At 46.3% G+C, this 25,601-nt stretch overlaps 1 protein-coding gene across 8 annotated transcripts in view; it reads left to right on the forward strand.

The window, feature by feature from the left end:
- Nucleotides 1-24,899, forward strand: part of PRR5L (proline rich 5 like) — an 86,637-nt gene extending 61,738 nt beyond the window's left edge. For 5 of the 8 annotated variants that reach the window (XM_073347995.1, XM_073347996.1, XM_073347993.1 and 2 more), the window contains 4 exons: nt 1,571-1,662; nt 5,418-5,558; nt 10,152-10,278; nt 22,130-24,898. In XM_073347995.1, the coding sequence (XP_073204096.1) occupies nt 1,571-1,662; nt 5,418-5,558; nt 10,152-10,278; nt 22,130-22,512 (743 nt within the window). In that variant the 3' untranslated portion in view covers nt 22,513-24,898. Of the gene's footprint in view, nt 1-1,570; nt 1,663-5,417; nt 5,559-10,151; nt 10,279-22,129 lie in introns of all 8 variants that reach the window. The other 3 variants (XM_073348001.1, XM_073348000.1, XM_073347999.1) reach the window with 3 other exon arrangements.
- The last annotated feature ends 702 nt before the right edge of the window (nt 24,900-25,601 follow it).

The raw sequence follows: 25,601 nt of genomic DNA on the forward strand, positions 1-25,601 counted from the left end.
TGGGGCCTTTACTCTGGGGAGGTAAAGCTTGCAGACTCAGGCCCTATGGTTGCACGTTCTCTTTCTGATGGCTTATATCACAAGTAAGGTATGCTACAGTCATGCTAGGGGAAACAGCAGTAAACATGAAAACTCAAAGTCTTTGGAATTTTCCTGCATTTTGAAACATTTCAGTACAGGTAAATAATGTTCTTGTGAGACGCAACTTAAATATAAGTCCCTCTGTGAGGAACTGATACAGCTGCTACACACAAGTTTAATGCTGAGATTTCAAAGCCGCCTAGTGCAGGGGTTCTCAACCTTTTCCTTTCTGAGGCCCCCCCCAACATGCTATAAAAATTCCACGGTCCACCTGTGCCACAACACCTGGTTTTCTGCAGATAAAAGCCAGGGCCGACGTTAGGGGGTAGCAAGCAAGGCAATTGGCAAGCAAGGGGGCCCTGCAAAGCTAAGTTGCTCAGGTTTTGGCTTCAGCCCCAGGTGGTGGGACTTGGAGCACCGGGCTTCAGCCCCCCTGGTGTGGCTTTGGCTTTCTGCCCTTGGCCCCAACGGGCTGGCATTAGACCCCCTGAAACCTGCTCGTTGCTCCCCAGGGGGCCCGGGACCCCTGGTTGAGAACCACTGGCGTCGGGGATGGGAAATTGGGTGTTCACATCCACTAGGCAGCTTGGAAATCTCAGCCTTACTTTTTTTTAGAAACATAAGAAGCTTTGTGAATTGAGTTTATTCATGAGTTAGAAAAAAATATTCCGTCTAAATGATCAAATGTACCCATTGCATGACCATTTATACATCACCTTGTGATGAAAGTTACGTGCTTGTCATGTGAGTTGTGGGTTGCATGAGTTTAGGTCTACATTTATTTTAAATTTCCAAACTTGTGACAGTTGGGGCTTTTGTTGGGGCTGGTTGGATACAATGGGAACAGTTGAACCTTGTGAGCTGCCAAGTTTAAAACTTCTCTGAGTAGAAGAGGCACTCTCATCATTATGGCTTTGTGGCTTGTCACACAGGTGGGTGGGTGGCTGAGTTCTGTGACTTCTAGATCTATGTTTGGGGAGGGAGAATCTCAGAGGTAATGTAGCTGGTTAAAGAGGTACCTGTACAGCATTGACTCCCTGACTTCAGCCTCTGGGCTCTCTCCTGTCTGCTTCATTCACAGCTGCTCAGTGGGACCATACTGGAATATCAGCCTAATGTTTATTAGGTGCTTTTTAAATGCAACATACATGGCCCGTGGAGATAGACCCTATTGCCTAAGGAGCAGCATCACCCTTTTACTTTAATTGGGCTGTTTTACATTTCATGGGGAACTGTGTTCTTAGAGCTGGGAGGGACTCAGCAGTTTCTGATTATAGATTTATGCCCTCTCACCTTTTTGCTGAGAACAAATACAAAGCAAAATGCAGCTAAAGCTGCCAAGACTTTTCTGCTTTGGGGTAGGAGACCCTAAATGAGGCAGGTTTGTGATGCTCACCTAGAAAGGTAAAGAGCACTGGGACATTTGAACCTGACTGTAGTATCCTAATTGCTAAAGGGTTTTTCTCCCTCCAAATTCCTGTGCTTTTAGGTGAGGATCGCATTGATATCCTGTCTGAAATTTGGGATCACTTCTTCACAGAGACCCTTCCCACGCTCCAGGCAATATTCTACCCTGTCCAGGTAAACCTGATTAAAATATAGTCTGGGAGATGGGGAGGGAATGCAACTACAGTACCTGCTTAATGGACCCTTGTGCTTCCCTTCTCTCCCTGCAGCAATTAAGTCTCCATCTCTGCTGGCGGACCAGGTTTAAAAAACTTTAAACCAAGGTTTGGGCCAAATGGGCTCTTAGTGACGTTTGTCCTAGTGAACTGTGTAAATGGAACTAGTGTGATAAACTAGCTAACCTAAGGGAGAGCACAATGTTTTGAATCCTGTTTGGTCCTGTCCTCTCTAGCTGTTAGGAGCCTGTCTATGGTGGAGTTTAAACAGTGCTTAAGCACTGATACAACAGGACTGTACTTGGGTCTTGTTTAGACTGAGGATTTGTCCCAATTATTGTCATTAGTTCTTTAGTCATTGCAGTAGCTTTAGCTCCATCACTGCAAGTAGTGGCTTTGCCTGTCTGCATCAGGGGATAGCCCTGGCACAGCTATTCCAATGACTGGCTGTCCCCGGGGCAAATCCTGGGTCTAGACCAGGGGAGAAATTTGTAAAGGCGCGTATGAAAGATTTCTAATTCCCACTGACTTTAATCAGAAGACTTTAACTGTCATTTGTGCCTTTGAAAATGTCTCCCTGGGTCTCAGATGTTTTTGTGATGAGTGGCCATATATGTACAGTACCTGCGTAGATAAGTGACACCACTCCGGTTTCTCCCTAAGTCCCGTTTACAAGGCTAAGCAGCCAAGTGTAGCATTCCTGAAGGAGGTTCGATTTTAAATCTGTATTATACTTCTTTCATTTGCTTAGACTGTAAACCCTTTGGGGGCAGGGACTGTCTTTTTGTTCTCTTTGTACAGTGCCTAGTGCTATAGGGTCCTGGCTCATGACTTAGGGCTCCTAGGTGCTACGGCAATACACATAATATTAGTTTTGGTCAGGATTTCCAGCACCAGCAGTCCTAATTGTTGAGGAGCTATTGACAAATGAGAATGTTTATAACGTCTCGCCAGTCATGAGGGAGGCGGGGGAAGAAGGGGGTCTGAAGAGGCACCAAAAACACGTCTTCTCTATAGAATGAAATTCTTAGAAATGTTAGGTCTTCCCTTTTGGCCTGTCTCTGCTCCTGGAGAGCCAGACTCTAGATACATTTGATTTTTCCTTTTATCGCTTGAAAGTCAGCAGGTGAAATTTGAAGGTCGCCCTTTCCTAATTATTAAAGTTGGCATTTCCTAAAAGCGGCCAAGAGAACTTATCTAAAGAAGATTGCTAACCGTTCCAATATATTTGTTTTTTACTCTCTCCTGGCTGTACTTGCTGCAGATGCTAGAAGGTATGTGTGTTTGGGGGGTGGGGTACAGATTAAATTGTGCAACTGAGAAGTCTTTTTACTCTTTGTGCTATGTGTGCGCCCTTGTTCATGTGTGCACATACTCTGGAGACATGGAGTGACCTAATCTAGCAGGGTGAGATGCTGAAACCTGGTTTTTAATGTACTAAACTCCTTGAGGAGAAGAATCTTTCTGTCTATTTTAATGGGAGTTGTTTCTGCTCTCCTTGTATTTTAATAGCTCTCCTGGCTATAGAAAAAGTGATACCATGTCGTTTAGTGGTGACACCCTTTTCCACTAATGGCTCCAGAGAAAATCTCTTTGCTGCTATACGGTGTCTCAATAATGAGAAACTGAACAAAAGTTACTGCAGAACTTTGTGACTTTTTAAAATAAATGATATGAAGGAAATCGAGATCCTTTGTATTTTATTTATGTTTACACTTTCCTAAGGCATACATCCCAGTAGTATCAGAGTACCTCATAAACATATCTTTGCGTCTTCCTTTTGCGTTAGGGAAGTACTATTCTCATTTTACAGATGAAGAGCTGAGGCACAGAGTGTCTAAGAGACTTGCCACAATCACACAGGAAATTGGTGGTAGATCTGGGGACTGAATCCAGATCACTGGACTCTGAATCCAGTGCCTTAATAACAAGAACAGCCTCCCCTCCCTGCAGTTTTCTTGCAAAGACTAGCTTTCTCCTTTTAGTGGTGGCATAAATTCCTCACTCTGGCAATTGCCCCTCCACACTCCCAACCTGTATAGACTGTATTTATCCACACATGTGGCACTGCAAATTTCCCTCACCAAAGATGATTCTGTTCTGGAGGAATCATGTCTTTGGGTGAGAGGGTTCTGTCAGTCTTCGGACCCATTCAGCCTGTGACGATTTTTTACTGCAAATGCAATTAAAGGTGTCATTGTGGCTTTTGTGATGGGCCCAAGTGTCCACATGGAATGTAACTGAGCCCTTCAACCATAAGCTACTGAACCTCCATCATATGGTTCTGGTTACTAACAACTTCAGCTAGGTTTGAACCTGTGACCTAGGTCTGACTCTAAGACATCCAGTCCCCTAAATTGTCAACTACATGCAAACAGTTTATACAAGTCACACTGCTCTCACTGAGTTACTGAGTGACTGCTCTGCTGGGCTTGGGAAGAAAAATGAGATCAAATATTTCTGTTTTCTATGGGATGTTGTTTTTAACTGAAATAGTAAATTAGTTGGATTAAATTGTACGATAGGAATAAATGGAAAAAAAGTGTCATGTTATTGCTGAGATACATTTCACAGCTTTGTGCAGCTCCTTTTTACACCTGGCATTCTCAAACAAGCATTTGGATGTCTTAAGAGAGCACAACACTCATATAATGGCCAGGTCAATAGGTCTTAAGTTATTTGCATATTGATTTAGCAGTTAATTGCAACATTAACCCCATTCTAAATTTATGGTTAACTGGTGCTCATTCCCTCCAGTCAGAGATTTGCTTGTGTGTGTGTGTGTATGTGTGTTATGGATCCTGAAGCAGAATATAGGGCAGAGTTTAATTCCCTCAAGAGAGAGGGGGAGAGACTCCACACTGGAAAGCATTGGGGAGGGATGGGAAGAAAGTTTGAGCAGTGAAATCTTAGCTGCAGTTAGTTTAATGGTATAGTAGACTGTGTTGAGCATGTTAGGCATAGCACTAGGTTACTGTGATGCTGGAATGTTGGACTGAGTTCAGTTGTGTTTAAATATGCTGTGAAATATTTCAACATTTTCATCTGTTAAACCTTTACAGGAGTCCTATCATTAATGTTGAAAATGAAAACAAAACCCTCCTTTAACCCAGTCACATTGGAAAGCCAAAGCTGTTGCTTTCCTCGCTGTCAGTGGAAAGAACTGGACAGGGCCTGGCTCTGGCCCAAAGTGAATAGTAAACATAATAATTAATTAAATTGTATTTTCATTTGCAATTTCCAACGCTAAATGTTGGTGTTCAGTGCGGGGTCTGACACAGACTAGAAGCAGGTATAGTTTAGGTGCATGCCATACAAATTCATCGCCTCCCAGCATAGCCAATGTGCCTCAGGTCTGACCAGCAACACAACAGTGGCTGTGCCAGTCCTGGGCTTCAGACTGCTAACCCTAATCCCAACCAAGATAGTGGTTTGGGTTTTGTGAATAAGTGTCATTTTCTGCTGAGATCATGGCTCATTCTTTGCATGACTGTCGCCAGTCATGGGCTTCAGGAGATTGGTCACTCATCGATTAGAAATGGAGCAGGAAAGGTGCTCTCTAGATAGGCCACTCAACAGTACAAGGAATCATGAGGCTGAGCAGCTAATGGGTGCTCTACCATAACAGCACACAACAATAATTCGCAAGAGTGTCTTTGTGTGTGTGCGTGCACGCGTTATGCACACACACATTTCCGAACTGTATTTTTTCAGGGTCAGGAACTGACTATCCGCCAGATTGCCCTGCTCGGCTTCAGAGACTTGGTCTTATTAAAGGTGAAGTTGGAAGAGATTCTTCCTCTCGTCCAAACAAAGCTCCCAGCTTCCATTGTACAGATGCTGCTGATTCTACAGGTAGGGAGTTTCCTTTCTTTTTTCTCCGTCTATCTGTCTCTCACCCACGCATGCACATCTCACAGCTACCAATTCATATTGCCCCTGGAAAGAGGAAAACCAGTCAGGATGATGAGGCTGGGGAAGGAGTTTTGTGTGTTATTTTGGGGAAGCTGGACATGAAAATGAACTAAACTGAAAATTAGGCATCGTGGCTTGAGTTTCTGGAGCAAACGGATGGGAGGGGGTCAAGCTGTCCCAATGGGAAGGAAATGAACCAAACTCTGGGGTCTTGGGGCTTTTCCCTTGGTGACTGAGAAGTCCCAGTGCTCTTGCTTCACTTACCCATGTATCTTAGAGCATCTCCAAATGCCTTTCACTTCTGTTTACAATTCTCATACTTGTGACCCACATATACAAGTTCTTCTAGTTCAACAGCTTTACGCTGACAGGGGAGTGCTCTCTCTCACTCACAAGAGACAATGGAATCTGATGAGCACTGGCTATTAACTCCTAATACAGGCTTTCTAATCTAGGGAGGGAGTTGAGCTGGGGTTCAGCTATGCCTGTGAGGGGAAGAGCATTGATGGGAGGAGTACCCTTGGTAGCAGGCAATGGGCTATAGATCTTCCAAGGGTCCCTCTCAAGCAACACAAGTGTTCTAAGGGAACCAGCCTATCCATCCAAACCTCAAGGGAACAGGAACAAAATCTTCCATGTATTGATCTGCGAATCCAAGTGTACCAGCTGTGTCATCCCATACAGCCTGATGTGGAAACCATGGAAAATATCCAGATTCCAGACCTTTATGTAGGCTCCTCTGGGTTTTATTTCCCTACAGTTTCCATTAATTTTTTTTTCCTTTAAAAGGAGAGAGACAGAAAAACCAACAGCAATTAAAATTTCTGAGGCACAATCAGTGTGGAAAGTGGCTAAGCTTGTGTTTACCTAAGAACTTTTAGTTTTCCAACCATAATTATTGTAACCCAAGTGGTGCTAACAGGAGCCATCCAAGTAAAGGTTGAATTTCCCTTTTAAAGATTTTAGAAAAAGAAGGTTGGGAGTGTGGAGGGGCAATTGCCAGAGTGAGGAAGTTATGCCATCACTAAAAGGAGAAAGGCGTAGCTAGTCTTTGCAAGAAAATGGTAGAAATCTATAATGAGTTTCTATCATCAAACACTTGGGTTAGATAGGTTAGCTTTACGGGAAAGGAAGGAGAAGAGAGGGGTGGTGACTCACAGTTCCAGTTCAGGGAGGGGCAGTGATTTGCCCAAGTCAATGTAAGGATTTATATTTATAGGGAAATTTACTGGCAGAACTTTACCAGTATAATTATACTACTATAGTTATACTGATATAGTGGACACTCTTATTCTGGAAGACTAGGATCTTTATGATGCTTTGCAACATAAGCTAAATCAGAAAAAGGCATTTTTCTTGCAGAATAAGTGTGTCCATACATGAAGAGTACCTTTTTCCGGTTTAGATTATGTTGCTAAGTGTCATAAAGGCACTCTTGTTCCAGAATAAGATGTTTACACGTGGACTTATACTGGTATAACTTCAGTGGTATAATTCTGCTATAAATATCCCCATGTATGGGTATGTTTACTCTACGAAATTAGGTTGAATTTATAGAACTCGGTGTTTTAGAAATGGTTTTTATATAGTCGATTGTGTGTGTGTCCCCACACAAAATGCTCTAAGTGCATTAACTCGGCAGAGTGCTGCCACAATACCGGGGCTAGCGTCGACTTCTGGAGCGTTGCACTGTGGGTAGCTATCCCACAGTTCCCGCAGTCTCTGCTGCCCATTGGAATTCTGGGTTGAGATCCCAATGCCTGATGGGGCAAAAAGCATTGTCGCAGGTGGCTCTGGGTACATGTCATCAGGCCCTCCCTCCCTCTCTCCCTCTGTGAAAGCAACGGCAGACAATCATTTTGCGCCTTTTTTCCTGAGTTACCTGTGCAGACTCCATACCATGGCAAGCATGGAGCCCGCTCAGCTCATTGTCATCGTATGTCTCCTGGGTGCTGGCAGACGCGGTACTGCATTGCTACACAGCAGCAGCAACCCATTGCCTTGTGGCAGCAGACGGTGCAAATAGGCCTGAAAACCATCCTCATCGTGTCCGAGGTGCTCCTGGCTGCCTCGGTAAGGTCGGTCAGGAGCGCCTGGGCAGACATGGGCGCAGGGACTAAATTAGGAGTGACTCGACCAGGTCATTCTCTTTAGTCCTGCAGGCAGTCCTATTGTACCATCTTCTGCCAAGCAGCCAAGAGATGTGGATGGCTTGCAGTTCTACAGCACCGGCTGCTGCCAACCAAAGATGTAAAAGATAGATGGAGTAGATCAAAACAAGAAATAGATCAGATTTGTTTTGTATTCATTTGCTTCCCCCTCCCTCCGTGAAATCAACGGCCAACAATCGTTTTGGTGAGGTCTGTCAGGGGCACCTTGAAAACTTTAATGAAGATTCAGTCCTGCCTGAAATACCAGAGTGAGGGATAGCTTAGTGGGTTGAGCATTGGCCTGCTAAACCCAAGGTTTTGAGTTCAATCCTTGAGGGGGCCATTCTGTGTGACAGTTGTTTTTGTTTCTCCTTGATGTAAAGCCACCCCTTTTGTTGATTTGAATTAGTTTGATCCTCCAGCAGCCTCAGCATTGAATCCTGCCTCCTCTCATCACGCTGCCACCACCTTTCAGCTTCAGCCCTCTCTTCAGCCCGCCACTTACTCTCCTCAGCCCGCCACCTCTCCTCCCGGTCATTTTGTGCTTTCCTGCACTCTGACATTGTCTGCCTTCACGCATTCGTCTGTGTGGGAGGACAGCATGAGCTCAGAGAACATTTCATCACGAGTGCGTTTTTTTTTGCCTTCTAATCTTCACTAGCCTCTGGGAAGGAGAAGATCCTGTGATCCTTGAAACACATGCAGCTGGTGGAGGAAAAAAAAAAGGGACAGTGATATTTAAAAAGACACATTTTATAGAACAATGGGTACACTCTTTCATGGTAAACCTTGCTGTTAACATTACATACATAGCACATGTGCTTTTGTTCCAAGGTCGCATTTTGCCTCCCCCCCACCACGTGGCTAGCCCCTCCCCCCTTCCCTCTTCCCGTGGCTAACAGCGGGGAACATTACTGTTCAGCCACAGGCAAACAGCCCAGCAGAAACGGACACCTCTGAATGTCCCCTTAAGAAAAGCACCCTATTTCAACCAGGTGGCCATGAATGATATCACTCTTCTGAGGATAACACAGAGAGATACAGAACGGATGTTGTTTGAATGCCAGCAAACATACACTGCAATGCTTTGTTCTACAATGATTCCCGAATACGTGCTACTGGCCTGGAGTGGTAAAGTGTCCTACCATGGTGGACAGAATAAGGCTGCTCTCCCCAGAAACCTTTTGCAAAGGCTTTGGGAGTACATCCAGGAGAGCCTCGAATGCCAGGGCAAATTAATCATTAAACATGGTTGCTTTTAAGCCATGTATAGTATTTTAAAAGGTACACTCACCAGAGGTCCCTTCTCCACGTGGCGGGTCTGGGAGGCAGCCTTGGGTGGGTTCGGGCGGTACTGGCTCCAAGTCCAGGGTGAGAAACAGTTCCTGGCTGTCGGGAAAACTGGTTTCTCCACTTGCTTGCTGTGAGCTATCTACAACTTCATCATCATCATCTTCCTCGTCCCCAAAACCTGCTTCCGTGTTGCCTCCATCTCCATTGAAGGAGTTAAACAACACAGCTGGGGTAGTGATGGCTGAACCCCCTAAAATGGCATGCAGCTCATCATAGAAGCGGCATGTTTGGGGCTCTGACCCAGAGCAGCTGTTTGCCTCTCTGGTTTTCTGGTAGGCTTGCCTCAGCTCCTTAAGTTTCATGCAGCACTGCTTCGGGTCCCTGTTATGGCCTCTGTCCTTCATGCCCTGGGAGATTTTGACAAATGTTTTGGCATTTCGAAAACAGGAACAGAGTTCTGATAGCATGGATTCCTCTCCCCATACAGTGATCAGATCCTGTACCTCCCGTTCGGTCCATGCTGGAGCTCTTTTGTGATTCTGGGACTCCATCATGGTCACTTCTGCTGATGAGCTCTGCATGGTCACCTCTGCTGATGAGCACTGCACTCACCTGCAGCTTGCCATGCTGGCCAAACAGAAAATTGAAATTCAAAAGTTCGTGGGCCTTTTCTTGTCTACCTGGCCAGTGCATCTGAGTTGACAGTGCTGTCCAGAGCGGTCACAATGGAGCACTCTGGGATAGCTCCCAGAGGCCAGTACCATCCAATTGTTTCCACAGTACCCCAAATTCGACCCAGCAAGGCCGATTTCAGCGCTAATCCCCTTGTCGGGGACGGAGTGAGAAAATCGATTTTAAGAGCCCTTTAAGTAAAAAAAAAAAGGGCTTCGTCGTGTGGGCTGGTGCAGGGTTAAATCGATTTAACCCTGCTAAATTCGACCTCAACTCCTAGTGTAGACCAGAGCTATGTATCTACTCCCTTAGAACTGGAAGTAGATCCCAGGCATTCTGGGGAAGTAAACCCCAGAATATGTGACTGGAAGCTGTGTAGTTGTGTGATGACACATTTGCTTTGATGCTTGAATTGCAGGGTGTCCATGAACCTACAGGCCCCAGCAAGGGCTACGTACTGCTGGAAGAGCTGGTCAAACAGGTGGTCTCTCCATACCTGGGCTTGTGTGAGGATCATAGCTTCCCTGGTGGTACCTGCGCACTCGGTAAGACATGCCACACTGAAGCTGATGTAAATCCTTTTATTCAGGCACCTCCACTGGTTAATGTAAGGAAATGTGCAGTTGTGCCAGACAGAGATGGGAACTGACAGATGCACAGCTCCATGAGAGAGAGAATCAAAGGTTAAAATGTCCCCAGGTGGATTCCGATCAATACAGCCCTGGATGTAATTTATGCACATGTGAAAGGCTTTAATCTTTTCCCATGCCACAGTGAGCTGTAATGAAACCCCACAACGCTCCCCACTCTCAGGCTGCTCCTGTGGGTGGAATGATTAAAAGCTGCCACTGCATTCATTTATTTCCAGCATCTTGGCTTTTAGATTGCTCACCCCCTTGCCCAACACGAGATCTGATCCCTCCTCCTTCAACACTCACCTCCTCCCTCTTCTACCTGATCCCCTGATTCCACAACCACTTCCAGTTGCCAGTGTTCTCCTGTCCCCCCTCAGTTCCTGGAGTAGCTGATAGATCTGCCATATTCCTAAGGCAATGAGTTTCCAGGTATTGGTTCTCAATGGTTAAGTTTCTCTTACAGAGATTTTCTACTGTCTTTTTGTGTTCACTGCCTGGGGTTTCTGGGCAAGAAAAGCTACCCCAAAGATTGTGAATAAAAAGGGGTGGTTTAGGTCTAGACTACTTAGGTGGCTATCTAGAGCACCACACTCTGAGTGAGGGTATGCTGTGACTCCAGGAGACATTCTTCTAGAAAAGGAATCTCTCCAGTGGGTTACCATGCTCTAGAAGCCCAGCTCTGGATCCTGGCTTTCAGGAGAAGGCAGAATTACCAGGAGTGAAAGATCACAATCTGACTTTGTAACCAAAGGGATGGTATAAAAAAGCTCCCCCCTGTTCAGTTTGTAGCATTTCATAGATGATAGGCCTCATTTTAGAAAGGGGTCACAGTTTCAGGGTAACTACACCTATATTCCCCCTCTGTGGTTCCTCAATAGCACCCAATTTAGGCTTCCAGCTCCCAGCCATCATCTCTTTTGGTAGAGACCTGTGTCTGACTCTCTCTTGGAATTTTAAGACTGCGCAACTCTGCTCCTTATATTAGACTGTGATATCCGCAGTAAGCCATATTGTCTGAAAAGGCCAGCATCTGTGTTTTGTTTCTCCCTGAGGACTAAGATTGGTGTGTTGCCCTCAGTTATAAGTTACCACACAGCTCCTCTAAGCAAGCACATTTATTCTTAAGGTAAAAGCACTACAGAGAAAACACATAATAACAATACGAATTCCTAAATGCGTGCTAGCTAACCAGAGGTCATCCCCAACTCCAACCTCAGGGCTGGGTAGGTTCAAACTCACAACTGGGTTTTCCCTATGGTTACAAGTCCATATACCTCTTAGATCCAGAACCAGAACAAAGTCTGGGCACATCAGCCATTTCTTTGTGCGGCTTGGGCCTTTGATCTTGGCCTTCTGTAACAAGTAATCCGGAGACAATGACCCTTTCCTCATGGCATAGCTTCAAAAGGCTGGGTTTTTGCATAAATGGAGTTGGGGAATTTGCATTAACTTCTCCGTAGGACTTCCCTAGGAAATCTACTTAACATTTATTGTCCCCAAAGTCCATACTTGTTTGACCCATTTTCAGTGTAGTACTTTGAACTCCCAGCTCTTGTATCTGTCACATCTCCCACTAGAGAAGTTACATACAATCCTGGCCTGTGATAATACATACATTTAATAGAGTAAGGCCATTTAAGGATATTGCAGGAAATTTCCGTACCTGTCACAGGAACCTCAATAGGATCTGGCGACACAAAGCCCCTCATCCTCAGTCTCTAGAGCAGGGGAGAAAAGAGAGCCTTGTGGTTATGGCACCTGACTGGGACTTGGCCTCCATCCTGGCTCTATCACTGACTCACTGTGTGACCTTTAGGTGAGTTATTTCTATGGGCCTTTTGTTCCTCCCTTCCTCAATAAAATGGGGATGTTGGACAAATTAGCAAATATTCACTATACTGTTCAATCCTTGTTACATCCATTCATGAAGCTAGAAGTGGTTAATTCACCTGCAGTTCCAAATGCAAACCTGATCATTGTACAGACTGCTTGTCCTAGATGATTAACCCTTACCCCACGTAGGGCAACTGAGTGTTGACCTGATGGGTCTGTGTGTCCGGTCGCTTATGGGGATTTGCATACTGCTGGAATAGTTTGAAGTGTAGCCACCTGACTCCTGTAAAAGTTTCTAGCCATCTTGTTTCCTGCCAAATAAAAAAGCAGCTAGTGTCATAAAAACCAGTTAAACCCAATCTGGCCTTGTAAAGTTTGTGCACTTAAAATCGTTGTGTTTACTTTGATTTAGTTGCTGTTAATTTGTTTGTTTTTCCCTTTTGCTCCAGCCCCTTCCTTTTCTGAACAGGCAGGGAAAAAGAAGAAGGGAAAACTTGTGATTTCATTACACAATGTTGGCAGCAGAGCAGAACTCTTCCCCAGATTATCTTGGCATTTTAAAAGCACACACACATTTTGAAAAACCCTCTCCCTAGTCTGCAGGCTCCTTTCTCTCTGGTTCTGGAAGAGCCAAGAGGTAGCAATCTGGGCTCTTAATGTGCAGCATAACAGCTCTGAAATCCAGAGGGATCCATGTCATTGGGTAGCACTGTAGTAGCCTCTGCGAAATGATTAGTTGGACTCTGGGTCTACTTGCATTCTCAACAGGAGCCAAGGACTGAATAAAAGGGCTGTTGAGCCTGAATTAACCTCTTCTCCCTAGAGCTGGATCTTCCAGGTTAGGATTAGGGAATAAAACTGAGTTGGTTTGTTTGGTTTTTTTTGAGATAAGGAAGTTTGCATGGGCCAGGCCCCTGCTATAGGTAAAGAAAGGACTTCAGCCTCCAGGGTTGTCAATCTGCCTACCGTCAATTCACATTAAACATGATTTTAAAATGGGCAGGGAATACAATCGGAACCGAAATGAAAGGGGATGATGGAGACTGGGGATACTGTAGGAGTAGTACCAAAAGCAGCAATTTTACAAAGATAAACTGTGGTACTGGCAGGGAAGGCAGGATATGAGAGCCTGAGCATAGGGGGGCTGGATTCGGCCCTTGCGAACCCATTTTACTTCTGTCCTGTCATACAACAACCTGTCACTGTGAATGTGGCTGGATCTTGGCAACAACACTCTGTTAGAGATTAGCCTCCCTTAGTCTTTCAAGTTCTCTTTTGCTGCTCTTGCCTTACCCACTCCCCCCCCCTTCCTGTTTGTAGTTCTGTCCCTTATAACTTAACCACAGCTTGACCCCGGATCCAGCTGCCCCAGAAAACAAGTGTTTGCGTTATAAATGGGGAAGAAGATAAGCCTTCCCACCAGGTGGAACTGCATGACTGACCCAATATGGAGAGGTTGTTTGGCAGGAATGTCAGTGTTCATCTGGGTATGTATCTAAAGATTCCCTCCAAAAACCTCCCATTCAAGTTCCTATTTCGCTCCTAACAAATAAAACGTGAACTAAAATCCCAGCTTAGCTATTTGTGAGAATTTCCTCAGGGCAGAATCTTGTGTGGCTTCTGAGAGGATGTGAGATACAGCCTTGTTTCTGGTTTGAATCACCTCCTATAAGCCCATGAGTAATGCTGTCCATACTCACAGCCAGCGCTCCCTTCACCTTCTGCACAGCGAGTTGGGATCGAGCCCAAACTCATCCTGGTTTTCAGTCCTTGGCTCTAAGCTAGGGTGATTGAGTTTTAGAAATGAAAAACCAGAACACCTTTTACTCTAGAGTCTTGCCCTGCAGGAAAGTTTTGAAGATCAGAAGGGGTAAGGTGAGGGCTCTGGCATCGCATGTGTCCGAACTCTGCTTCGCACTCCAGAGAACCTTCTAGTACTCTCTTCGAGGGGCCAGGGAGGAATTTTCTTCTCTCCTACTCCTCTGAATGACAGCCATACACAACTGTCTAGGTACATTGCAACTAGCATTGGCTGGTTGTTATGGATTTGATGTGATGGCATGCTGCATAATGAGCAATGCGTGGTGCTGAGGAGAGAACAAAGCAAAATGGGCTGAAGTACGTTTGCCACTGTTGGTGGCAATATTAGACTTGCTGGACCCTTGGTCTAATCAGGTTTAACAAATTCTGGTGGCAGCCATACTAATTCCTCAGTCTGGCCAAGAGGAGATGAGCCTTGTTTCAACTGAGGGCCACCAAACTCCCTGCCCTCTGTCTATTTTTAGCACCTCTCCACACATCATCTGCCCAGGTGAATCCACTGCTCTCTCTTCCTCTCATAGCTGTAATTTGAGGCCACCCATTTCCTGGTACAGACATGGGCAAAGAATTATTCTAGCTTCTTTCATAATAGGGCAGTTTTAGTTCCTTTCCAGCACTTGTTACAGTGTGATCCCTTCTGGAGTACATGTGTGGCCCTGATTACATTAGTATCTGAGCCCACCACAATCTCTAATATATTTATTTATCTCACAACACCCCTGTGTGGTAGAGAAGAGCTGTTATCCCCCATTTCACAGTCAGGGAACTGAGGCCTAGATCCTCCTTTAGGTGCCACTGACATTTTCAAAACTTCCATTTTAACCCTGCCACCTGACCCTGTAGGTGCCTACATTTCTGCCAGTTGGCACTCCTAAAGCTGCTTATGCCCTAGTTCCCCCTTAATTCTCCATAGTAAAACAAGTTTTGACTACAAAAGATCGATTTTAAGTGATTATAAGTGATAGGCAAAAAGTCAGAATTAGTTTCCAAAGAAAACAAAATAAGCACACAATCTAAATCTTAAACTTGTAAGACATTAGACAGTATTTAGATCAAGCAGTTTTCTCACCCCACTGGATGTTACAGTTCATAATACACAGGTTTCACCCTTGAAACCTGAGCCAGTCTCCTTTGTTGGAGTCTTCGGTCTTCTGAGTGTCCTTGTTGCTTGCAGCATAGGTGGGGGGAGGAGGAAAGGCAAAGCATACGGCCACAGTGTTCTGTTTTATACTCTTAGTCCAAATGCTTGGAGAACATAAGTCCGGGCATATCTGGTGGGCATTGCTGAGTCACCAGGCAAGGTTAATTCCCCTGGTGTGGCCTTGTGCAAGTGAGTCATTGTAGCTCCCTTGGTGGACAACGGCTGTTGATGATTGTTTGACATCCGCTTGGGCGTTGGTTATCCCCCTGGTTATTGTCTTTGGGGCGCTAGTATCTGGGTGCTTCCCAAACTCACAGCATATTTTAGTGACAACCGTACAACACAATCTTATAACTTCATATGCACTAATGATATACATATTTAGCTGGAACAATTTTAGCAGATCAGAACCTTTTAGCATTTTAGCTAAATTTTAGCATTTTAGCAGATCAGAACCTTTCCCATGGTACCTTACAAGGCATGCTTTATTGTGCAATATCACAATTATATACTAATGATGAATATGGGGGTTACAGCACACGCCCCTGCAGTATAGAATGTCACAAGAGGTATCAAGCACGAGCAGGAGAGGGAGGATTTCAGTTGCTCAGGTTCTAAGCTGCCTTAGGTGCCTACTTCCAGGAGAGAGTTCACAGCTGAGGATCCTGCACAGAGAGAGGTCCTTCTCTCTCAACTTGGTGCATCAGGACAGACACTTAGTCATGTAAACCCTGCCCTCTCCCCAATATTTCCCTCCTGTATTAGTTTATGTGGCCCCCTGCTCAGTTTGCTGGCTTCTGAGGAGCCCTTTCTCTAGCAGGATTTAGCCCAACTCTCCCTCTGTATTTTGAACACCTAAGTGCCTGCTGAGTATTCCACAAGGCAGCAGACCAGGTAGCCATTAGGGGTTGCAGTGCCAAAGTAACCTTTCAGGATCTGTCCTGAGAGACACAGGCCCAGATCCAAAATGGTATTTAGGCTCCTAACTTCCAGTGAAATCAATGATAATATTTCAATGAAAGTTAGGAGCCTAAATGCCTTTGTAGATCTGGCTCAAGTGACTGAGTCTGAGATCACATAGCAAGTCTGTGGCAAAGCCAGGAACTGAACTCTGGTCTCCCAAGTCCTAGGCTAGGGCCCTAACCACTGGACCATCTCTCCTCCCTTAAGTTCATTTAATATATTCATTTGCCTCTATAATACTTCTGAATGGGCTCTTGTCCCTTCACCAGGCTCCAGTTGGTGTAACTATCTGCTCTGTTGCATTTGGGTTGGAGAGATCTCCTCAGGCCTTACTTGCCAGCTTCACAGAGGTTTTCTAGCTGCCTTTGTTGCTGTCCTTCCAAGCTGGCAGCCGGGAGGGATAATTGAAGGTATGGAATCCAGAGTTCTAAACAAATGAGAGACATATGAAGCCACTGCAAAATCTAATTTAGAAAAGTGGGGTCATATGCTGGCCCAGTAGAATGCTGCCATTCAGCTCTCTCCTTATCCCAACTAACTGAAATGAGTAACCTACAGTTGAAACAGCCTCAGTCCTAGAAAGTTCCAGCGGCATGGGAGATCTTATCCCTGTAATTTTTGAAGCTGTCCCTTTCTATTAAAATCTACTTTGCTTGGTTATCAAGTCTGTTGTCATATGCTTCCCATTATGTACTATTGCACTGCAGCTAGCTCATAATACCAACTTGAGCACCACTTTTCATCCCAAAGCATTTTAGACTGCAGGAAGAAATCAGTGAAATGCAGCAATCTGTGGGGTGGAATGCAGCAGTCCGTCTGCATCAGCAGCTGTACAGAACAATTTTTAGCAGGGAGAGTTAGGATTTAACTTCTCCAACTGAAAACACAGGAGAAGGGGTTCAGTCACTGGTGATAGGTAGCCAAATGTCAGTAACTTATGTTCTTGCAAAAGATGCCTTGGGAAGGCTGACAAGCACCTCAGCTTTAATCCTCATATAAAGGACAGCAGCAAAGCACCCTATAGCCATGCTGGGGCACTGATTTAGGGATAACTAAGAGCACCACCCGTTGAATCACTATCACCACTTGTTGCAACTTTTTTTTTTTTTTTTTTTAAATCTTCCAATCCAAATTCTGACCAGGTTTGACCCTATTTAGCATGTAAGAGCAGATGTGGGTGGGGACTGGCTGGCTGCCCACATCACAGAAATCGCCAGCAGAGAGGTCGAGGAGAGAAAGGCGAATGTGCTCTCTTTTGAGGCCTGGGGTTGGTCTCAGGCATAGGGGCATCATGGTTCGTGGGGAGGCTTTCCTTGATGGACTTGCTCTGGAAGGACTTTAATCCGCAGGGTTGTCAGGCTGGCCTCTTTAAACAGAACGAACATTTACACACACTGAAATCCCAGTTTATTCCTAGAGGAGTAAATTTTAAAGTGAACACAAGAGGCCTATTTGCTTGTGAATTTTCTCCCTGTGTTAAGAGTCCCCTGTTTGTTCTGGCTGTGAGTTTGCCAGGTGAACTGTCTTGGGCTTGGGTAGTCTTCAAATCTGCCTTGCTATAATGAAGAAAATAACAGTTATAAAAAATGGAGTGTTTAGAAACAAAGAAAAGAACCAAAATTCCATCTTCTGAGGCAGAACCTGCAACAAAACAATCAGGGAAGTGGGCAGCATTTTCCATAGCTTCAGTTTGATCTCCTGGAGACTAAGTACTAATACAGTAAACTGTGGGGGTTGAGATGAACCTGCCCCCTGAAAAGCAATTGAGCTACCTTGCCTCCTGGCCCTTGGGGTTTGTCAAGCCTGAGAGGGTTAAAGTCTAGTGGGATTGAAGTCACAGCTAAGTAACAGTTGCACTGGCTTCTGTCTCCCACTGTGTCAACCTTTGGGTTTGTTTACTTCAGTCAGAAAAGCAGAAGCTATCATATGATTTCTCTCTATAAATACACTGGGGCGTAAACACCGGGGAGGGAGAAAAGCTATTTAAGGTAAAGGACAATGTTGGCACAAGAATGAATGGCCATGGGCAAACTTAGGCTGGAAATTAGAAGGTTTCTAACCATCGGAGGAGTGAGGTCCTGGAACAGCCTCTCGGTAGGGGTATTGGGGGCAAACAACCTAACTAGTTTTATGATGGCACTAGATACATTTATGAACAGGCTGATATGACGTGGTTACTTGTGATAGCAGGGGACTGGACTCGATGACCAGGGAGGTCCCTTCCAGACCTAAGTGCTTTGTCTCACCAGGAAAGATGGAGAGGCAGCGACTGCCAATTACCACTGTGTAACTTAGGTCTTGTCTATGCTAGACTAATTTTCCTATGAAAAAAAATATCCGTCAGTGACCACTCCTCCCTTGGGGAGCAAGAGGGTAAACCAGGCACTCGCAGCCAGCAGCACACTAGCACGCTTATATGACCCAGGGCATAGGCACGGAGTTTTGTTTTTCCCTGGGGGCACTCCACCCCTGCTCCGCCTCCTCCCCTGAGGTCCAGCCCTCTTCCTGCCCCCTCCCCCCCACCCCACCTCCCCCGGTGGCTTCACCCTTGCTCTGCCTCTTCCCTCCGCTGAGGCCCCGGCCTCTTCCCACCCTGCTCTAAGCTCTCCCCCAAGGCCCAGTCCACCCACTGCTCCCTGCTCTCTGCCCTCCCCCAAGGTCCTCTCCCAGTCACCAAACAGCTGATTGGTGGCAGCTGCCCAAACAGCTGATCGGCAACTGCTGCTGAATAGCTGTGGCTAGTGGGTGCTGAGCACCCACTATTTTTTTTCCCACGGACTTGGTGCCTGTGACCCAGTGGTTAAAGTGCTGTGGCCGGTCTGCAATAGTGTTGCTCATTGTTACTACCATTGGAGCTGCACGTGTGGTGGGAATGGTGAGACATTTTAGGAGAAAAGGGCTAATGTGGACACCCCCTACAACTCTCCCATATACCCAATCCAGCTTGCAGTGGGGCTAGCTGGAGCTGGGTCTGAAATAATGCGTTTACTGTGCCTGTAACATGCCTAAAACTGATTCTACCATTCTCTGAAGCCTGAAATGAACCTTTTTGAATGAGTGCATTATTGGCAGCATCAGGGTGAAGTTTTGTCATAGCCTGGCTGCTGCCAGTGGTGGAGTTTTGGCTGCTCCCCCATCCTTCCCTGTCACAATATCAAGTTTGTTTTGTGCCTTTCTTACTGATGCAAGCTTCCAGAAATGTTTCATAATCTTCAACGACTAGTGCTTTGCAATTTGTTATTCTGTTTCTCATGCTTTTCACTTTTTGGCTGGACAGATTTTATAGGATCTCAAAACTGCTGCTTAAGAATTAATTATTCCTTGACTTTTTCTTAGGTCATAGGTAGGAGAGATACAGGGATCCACTTTATCTGCTCTTGGAATACAGCCACTTCTGGGGTCGCGCACACCAGCTATTTAACAATGTATAGCAACTCTGCACAATGGTTCAGGGCAGGAGATGAGAAAGAATGCTGTGTTCAGTTAGAACTGCTGGGGGAATTTCGTTATGCAGATTGGAATTACCTGAATGGCAATTAGCAGGGACATAGGAGTTAAAACTCCTAAAAATACCAAAGTCCGTAGTGAATCAGTGCCTCAGAACATTGGTGGGATGCACTGTGGTGCAGGAAGTGACATCTTAGATGTTGAGTTTAAAATTAAGGGACTCTTTTCAGCCTTCTGGGATGTTATGCAGAGAATGTGTTAGCCTCAAGTCCTGGCTGTTCTGGTCATTCCATTCTGCATACTAGAATTCCCCCAGCAGTTCTAACTGAACACTCAGTTCTTCACTTCTCGTCCTAAACTGTTGGCCACGGCTGGAGATAGGATACTGGGCAGCGTGGGCCAGGACTCTGAGGTGGTGCCAAACATTCTCTGTCTCAGTTGCTTGGCTCGCTGGCTCACATGCTTAGGGTTTTACTGATCACCAAATGTGGGGTCAGGGAGGAATTTCCCCCCAAGTCAGATTGGCACTGACCAGGGAGTGGGGTCATCTTCCATTCCAGTGTGTGGGTGTGGGTCACTTGCTAGGATTATCTGGGTATCTCTCATTTAACCATTTCCCTGCAATTGTGGGGGCCTTGGGCACTGCTCTACCTCAGCCCCTCCTATTCTTTGCCTGTGATACATAATAGTCTAGTTTCCTTGGATGTCATTTGCTTTGGCTAGGGTGAACATACATCCTTTTTTAAGCCTTGTCCTGGATGGCCTGACTTTTTTGGCAAAAGTGGACAAGAGCAAATGGGACAAATGCCCACTTTTGTAAAAAAAAAGTGGGGTATGGAGCAGTGTTCCCTCTAATTTTTCCCACCCATGTGCGGAATGAATTTTGTTAGGTGCATCAATATGGAGGTAATGTGGGGCCGAGGGGTTCGGAGTGTGGGAGGGGGCTCAGGGCTGGGCCAGAAGGTTGGAGGGTGGGGTGAGGGCTCCGCCTGGGGGTGCGGGCTCTGGGGTGGGGCCAGGGATGAGGGGCTCAGGGCTGGGACAGAGGGTTAGGGTGCAGGGGGTGAGGGCTCCAGCTGTGGGTGCAGGCTCTGGAGTGGGGCTGGGGATGAGTGGTTTGGGGTGCAGTTTGGCTGCGGAGGGGAGAGAGGATTCCCCTTCCCATCTCTCTCTCCCTGCATCCACACCCGGCCTGCAGGACCCTCCTGCCCAGCCCCTGAGCTCCTGGCCCGGGAGGCTGGCCCCTGGCCCCTCCCCTGCTGTTCCCCCTCCCCCGCAGCCTCAGCTTACTGCACCGCCGGCACAATGCTCTAGGCAGCGGGGCTCCGAGTTCCTGGGGCAGTCAGGAAGGAGAGGGGAAGTTGGATGGGGCGGCGGGGGGCAGGCAAGGGACAAGGAGAAGGTGTGGTTGGATGGGGCAGGGGTCCCGGAGGGACAGTCAGGAAGGAGAGGGGGGTTTGGATGGGGCGGCGGGGGGCAGTCAGGGGCAGGGGTTCCGGGGGCAGTCAGGGGACAGGGAGAAGGGGTGGTTGGATGGGGGGGTAGTCAGGAATGAGAGGAGGGGTTGGATGGGGCGGCAGGGGGCAGTCGGGGGCAGGGGTTCTGGGGGCGGTCAGGGGACAGTGGATGGGGCAGGAGTCCTGGGGGGAGGGGGGGAGTGTTGTCAGGGGGCAAGAAGCGGGGGGCGGGGGATAAGAGGCAGGGGCCGGGCCATGCCTGGCTGTTCGGGGAGGCCCAGCCTCTCCTAACCGGTCCTCCATACAATTTCTAAAACCCGATGCGGCCCTCAGGCCAAAAAGTTTGCCCGTCCCTGCTTTAGTGTATGGGTGCTGGTGGTGGCCTGTGAAACACAGGAGGTCAGACTCGATGATCTCGTGGTCCCTTCTGGCCTCAGATTCCATGACATTTTGTGTCCCACCCCAGAAGTGGCCACATTGCAGCAGTGAGTGACATGCTTGTTGCACATGGAATCTGTAAAGTGCACAAGGCTAGTGCTGGCACCACAGGTGTGGGCAGCTGTGACAAAACAACCTGTGCCCTGCCCCAAAGAGTGGACCGTACAAGTGTAATATGTTTCATATTGACTTTAGCTGATGGCAGAGCATTTTCTTGCAATACATTTTTTGGGCCAAAAGAATGGCTCCCCAAATCCTCTCGGGGGATTTCGTTCAAGACACTTGAGGAGGGAAGTTAGGCATCCAACTCCCATTGACTTTCAGTGGACGTTGGGCCCGCAGATGCCATTTGTGCCGTGACGGTCTCCCCCAGAGAGCCTGTTTACCACTCGTGTTTATCCCAAGTTCACTCATGGGCTTCAGTGCAGCTACACCTGATTCCCACTGTCGTAAGTAAGAGGAGAGTCAGATCCAGACACTGAAGAAGTGTCTGAGTTGCAAACTCCCTGCCAGTTTTTGTCCCACTTCCCCAGCAGGTGGCATTGGCCTCTGACGCATGCACTTTCAGGATACCTGCAGGCAAGCTCTTCAATTCAGCAGGATGCTATTGGGTTTATCTATGCCCTGCTGATCTCTCCCCTGCTTCATTTTTATTTTCTAGAGAGACGGTATTCCAGATCTCGTCCCAAGGCAAACCTGCTGAGCTACTCTTCCCATAGCATGACGGCTCGGCAGCCCAGCGAGATGGCCCTGACGCCACTGACGGAGCAGGAGGGCGAGGCTTACTTGGAGAAATGTGGCAGCATCCGTCGCCACACTGTCGCCAATGCTCACTCGGATATCCAGCTGCTGGCCATGGCCTCCATAATGCACACAGGGATCGTGATAGAAGAACCAGACAACAGTGACAAATGCCTCCTCCTGCAGCCCAGCTTCAGCCACAGGCAATGCTCCAGTGAGCCCAGTATCGCTGATGGGCCGGAGGGACTGGTAGCAACGGGCAGGCAGGAACCTACGGAACTGAACTGCACATCTGTCAGCTAGAAGGGATGTCCCCTCCAGGAGAGAGGACCATGTGCATTAAACCAGACGATGGGCGGTTGTATTCCTGCTGGGAATGTTGGAGAACATGAGCCTTGGGGATGTATTTGCTCATGTTGTTGGAACAGTCTATGTTCTCATGTCTCTTGGGAAGGGCGCCCTAGATTTTTATCTGACTTTCTAGGATCATTGTCAGTGGAGGTACCAGGCTGCTCCCAGCAGAGCATTCAGGACTGCAAGGGTTTCAGTGTTAAATGCCACTGTCTCTGTGTTCTGTAGAGCTCCTTCCTGAGCTGCTCAACATCCAAGTTCCACAGCTGTAGCCTCAGGTTCCCTCCCTTTTCCTTTTTGTGAAAGAAATTTATCTGAACGTTTTTCAATCTCATGCCGAACTCCTTGGTCTCATTAAATGGAGCCCTCCTCCAACTTCCAGCAGCAATTGGAGAGGACTGTGGCTAAAAGCTCACTTGGTCCTTGCCCTCTGTTGCTAGGATGGTGATGCCTGGGGTTGGGTTTTTCTTTTAAATGTATTGTACTCAGGGATTAAACTTTGTGAGTCTTGTGGAGAACTCCGCCCCAGATGCTTTGTGGTTTCTGCGGGTGGGGGTGGGATTTCCTTTCTTCTTTGCTCCCATTGCATACATGGGAGAGACTTCATCTGACTTAGCAAGAAGCCCAAAACAGAGTGAGCTAAAGCTCTGAATGGTTTTTCCTCTGACAGTATTGCCTGTCCATGTTCAGCCCCAGTGTGCACCCCCTTTGAAGTCAGTTGAGTCTTATGGGGAGTAAATGGAGGTAGGATTTGGTCCCACGTGTCCTACTTGGACTTTGGCATCAGGCGTACTGTCAGAAATGCTAGCATTGTCAGGATTCCATCATAAGGAGAAACCTAAACAGGTGGCTTCCAAGAGAAAAGGGGCAATATGGTAACTGAGGGTATGCTCCTGCATTGGAAAGGTGACTTGAAAGTGGCATTTTGAGCCCAGGCATCCATGGGTCGAACCCTGGAGCTGACATGGGGGAAATCAGCTTTGGAATGGTGCCTGAACTTCTAGCTCTTACAGAATTTATGAAACCAAAGATAACCATCTGGGTGTAGAGACAGGAACTCTAGCTCTGTTGCAAATCCATGCAGTGCTGTGACCTCTGATGATAGCTGGCTCATCTAAATGTTTCTTTTAGCCCTTGCATGTCCTGTCTGCAGCTAGGTTTTAGTGGCTTTTGTTTTATTTGGAAAGCTACAACTGGTCCAGTTCTTAAGCAATGCTAGTGTCTGTCTGACAGTGGCATACAATGCATTCCACTCTCACTGCTACAGAGGGACCGGTAGGTACTCCAGAAGCTGCTCCCATAAGAGTGGAGTCAACCTGCTCCACAAATCCCCCTAGATATTCTGCTGATGTCTTGCTAAACAGAATTGTAAGTGTAATTACAAGCTGCTTTAAATTTCAGGCTCCATTTAAAAAGGCGACACCGCCCCATCATCTCTGAGCGTTGCCTGCCCATGTTCAGCCCCGATGTGCACCCTCTTTGATGTCCCCATGGTCATCAACATGCACATGTAGATAACAGATAAATCCATGAGTGGAAAGGTTTTCTCAACCTGCCAGGACCTGAATTCAGGGCTTTGTATTTCTCATGCTATAGGTAATGACTTTGTGTAAGGTCGGCTTTTGCAAGGTGGTGAGCACAGTTCCATTCCCATTCAATGAAAGTGGAGATTGCTGGGCATCTCTCAGGATTGGGTCTCAATCGCCCGGACAGTGTCGGGAGTAGAGATTCTTACGAGGCTGCTGTTAGCATCAGAAATACCAGGGAAGAGCCCTGAGCTCTGGAGCTCTTTGCAGCTCCTGTGGTTGGTAACTGTAGGTCTACGAATGCATTTGACAAGGGCCTGCTCCTGCCCCTGGTCAAGCTGACTGGAGTGTCACTGTTGGCTTTAGCAGAAGTGCACTGATTTGGGAATGCAACCAGCTGTTTGGACTTGGTAGACCAGGGTTTTAGGGTTTTACTTATGTTCAAGCCTCCCAAGGAGGAGCAGCACAGAATTCAGAGTAGCAGCCTGAATAGTATGTTAGTCTGTATTCACAAAAAGAAAAAGAGTATTAGTGGCACCTTAGAGACTAACAAATTTATTTGAGCATAAGCTTTCATGAGCTACAGCTCACTTCATCGGATGTGGAGGAGGGGCAAAAGCGGCTTTAAACCACTCTTGCTCTACCTGGATTGTGTGCCTGGGCTGTGCCACCCAGTGTAAATGAGAGCAGCCTTGGTGTCTATTCTAATTTACGGCAGCTTACCCAGGCTGCCTAAGGACTGTGACAAAGCCCAGAATATTGCCAATGGCATGTATTACAAAGACTTCCCCTCAGGGTAGATTTGATTTAAATCAAATTGATTTAAATCATGATTTAAATCAAATTGATTTAAATCATGATTTAAATCAAATTGATTTAAATCATGATTTAAATCACTAGTCAGGAAGACTTGATTTAATCATGGATTTCTACATAAAAGTGCATTTTGGTTGGGTGTTATAACCTTAATACATATGCTTCACAACTCAGAGTAGATGTAGGTTTCGTTTTTAGAAGGCACACACTATACATTTTTAAAGTGATGTATTTTGAAAACTTTTCAGGTTAGTTTTACAGCTATCTCAGAAAATGAATGATTGTTTGGTTATTTCATTTACCAAAGGTAATTGAAGCAGATATTTATGAAGTCACTGGGAGGTGAACTATCTCCAGTTCAACAGGTTAATCATTAACATTTGGAGGATTTTCTTGCCAGGCTGTATTAGGAGAAGAAATCACCAGATAGATATTTAAATTGTTTTATTTAACTAAAACAACAATATACTGTATTCTGGATTTTTTCCTTCAACAGCAAACATACAATATTTTAACAAAACAAGCATATGAATTTTTGAATTTAGTTAAACTTCCAAGTTTTTTTTAAAATCAGGTTTGTTTTTGTTAAAATTGTTTTTAACTAAAATAGTTACATGAAATATTTAAAAAAAAAACCCAAAAATTAAATTGACTAGGTCAGCCAGGTCAACATATGAAACTTAAAATACTGGCTTCTGC

Source organism: Lepidochelys kempii, chromosome 6 (assembly GCF_965140265.1).
Source record: "Lepidochelys kempii isolate rLepKem1 chromosome 6, rLepKem1.hap2, whole genome shotgun sequence".
In the NCBI taxonomy this organism is placed as follows: Eukaryota; Metazoa; Chordata; order Testudines; family Cheloniidae; genus Lepidochelys; species Lepidochelys kempii.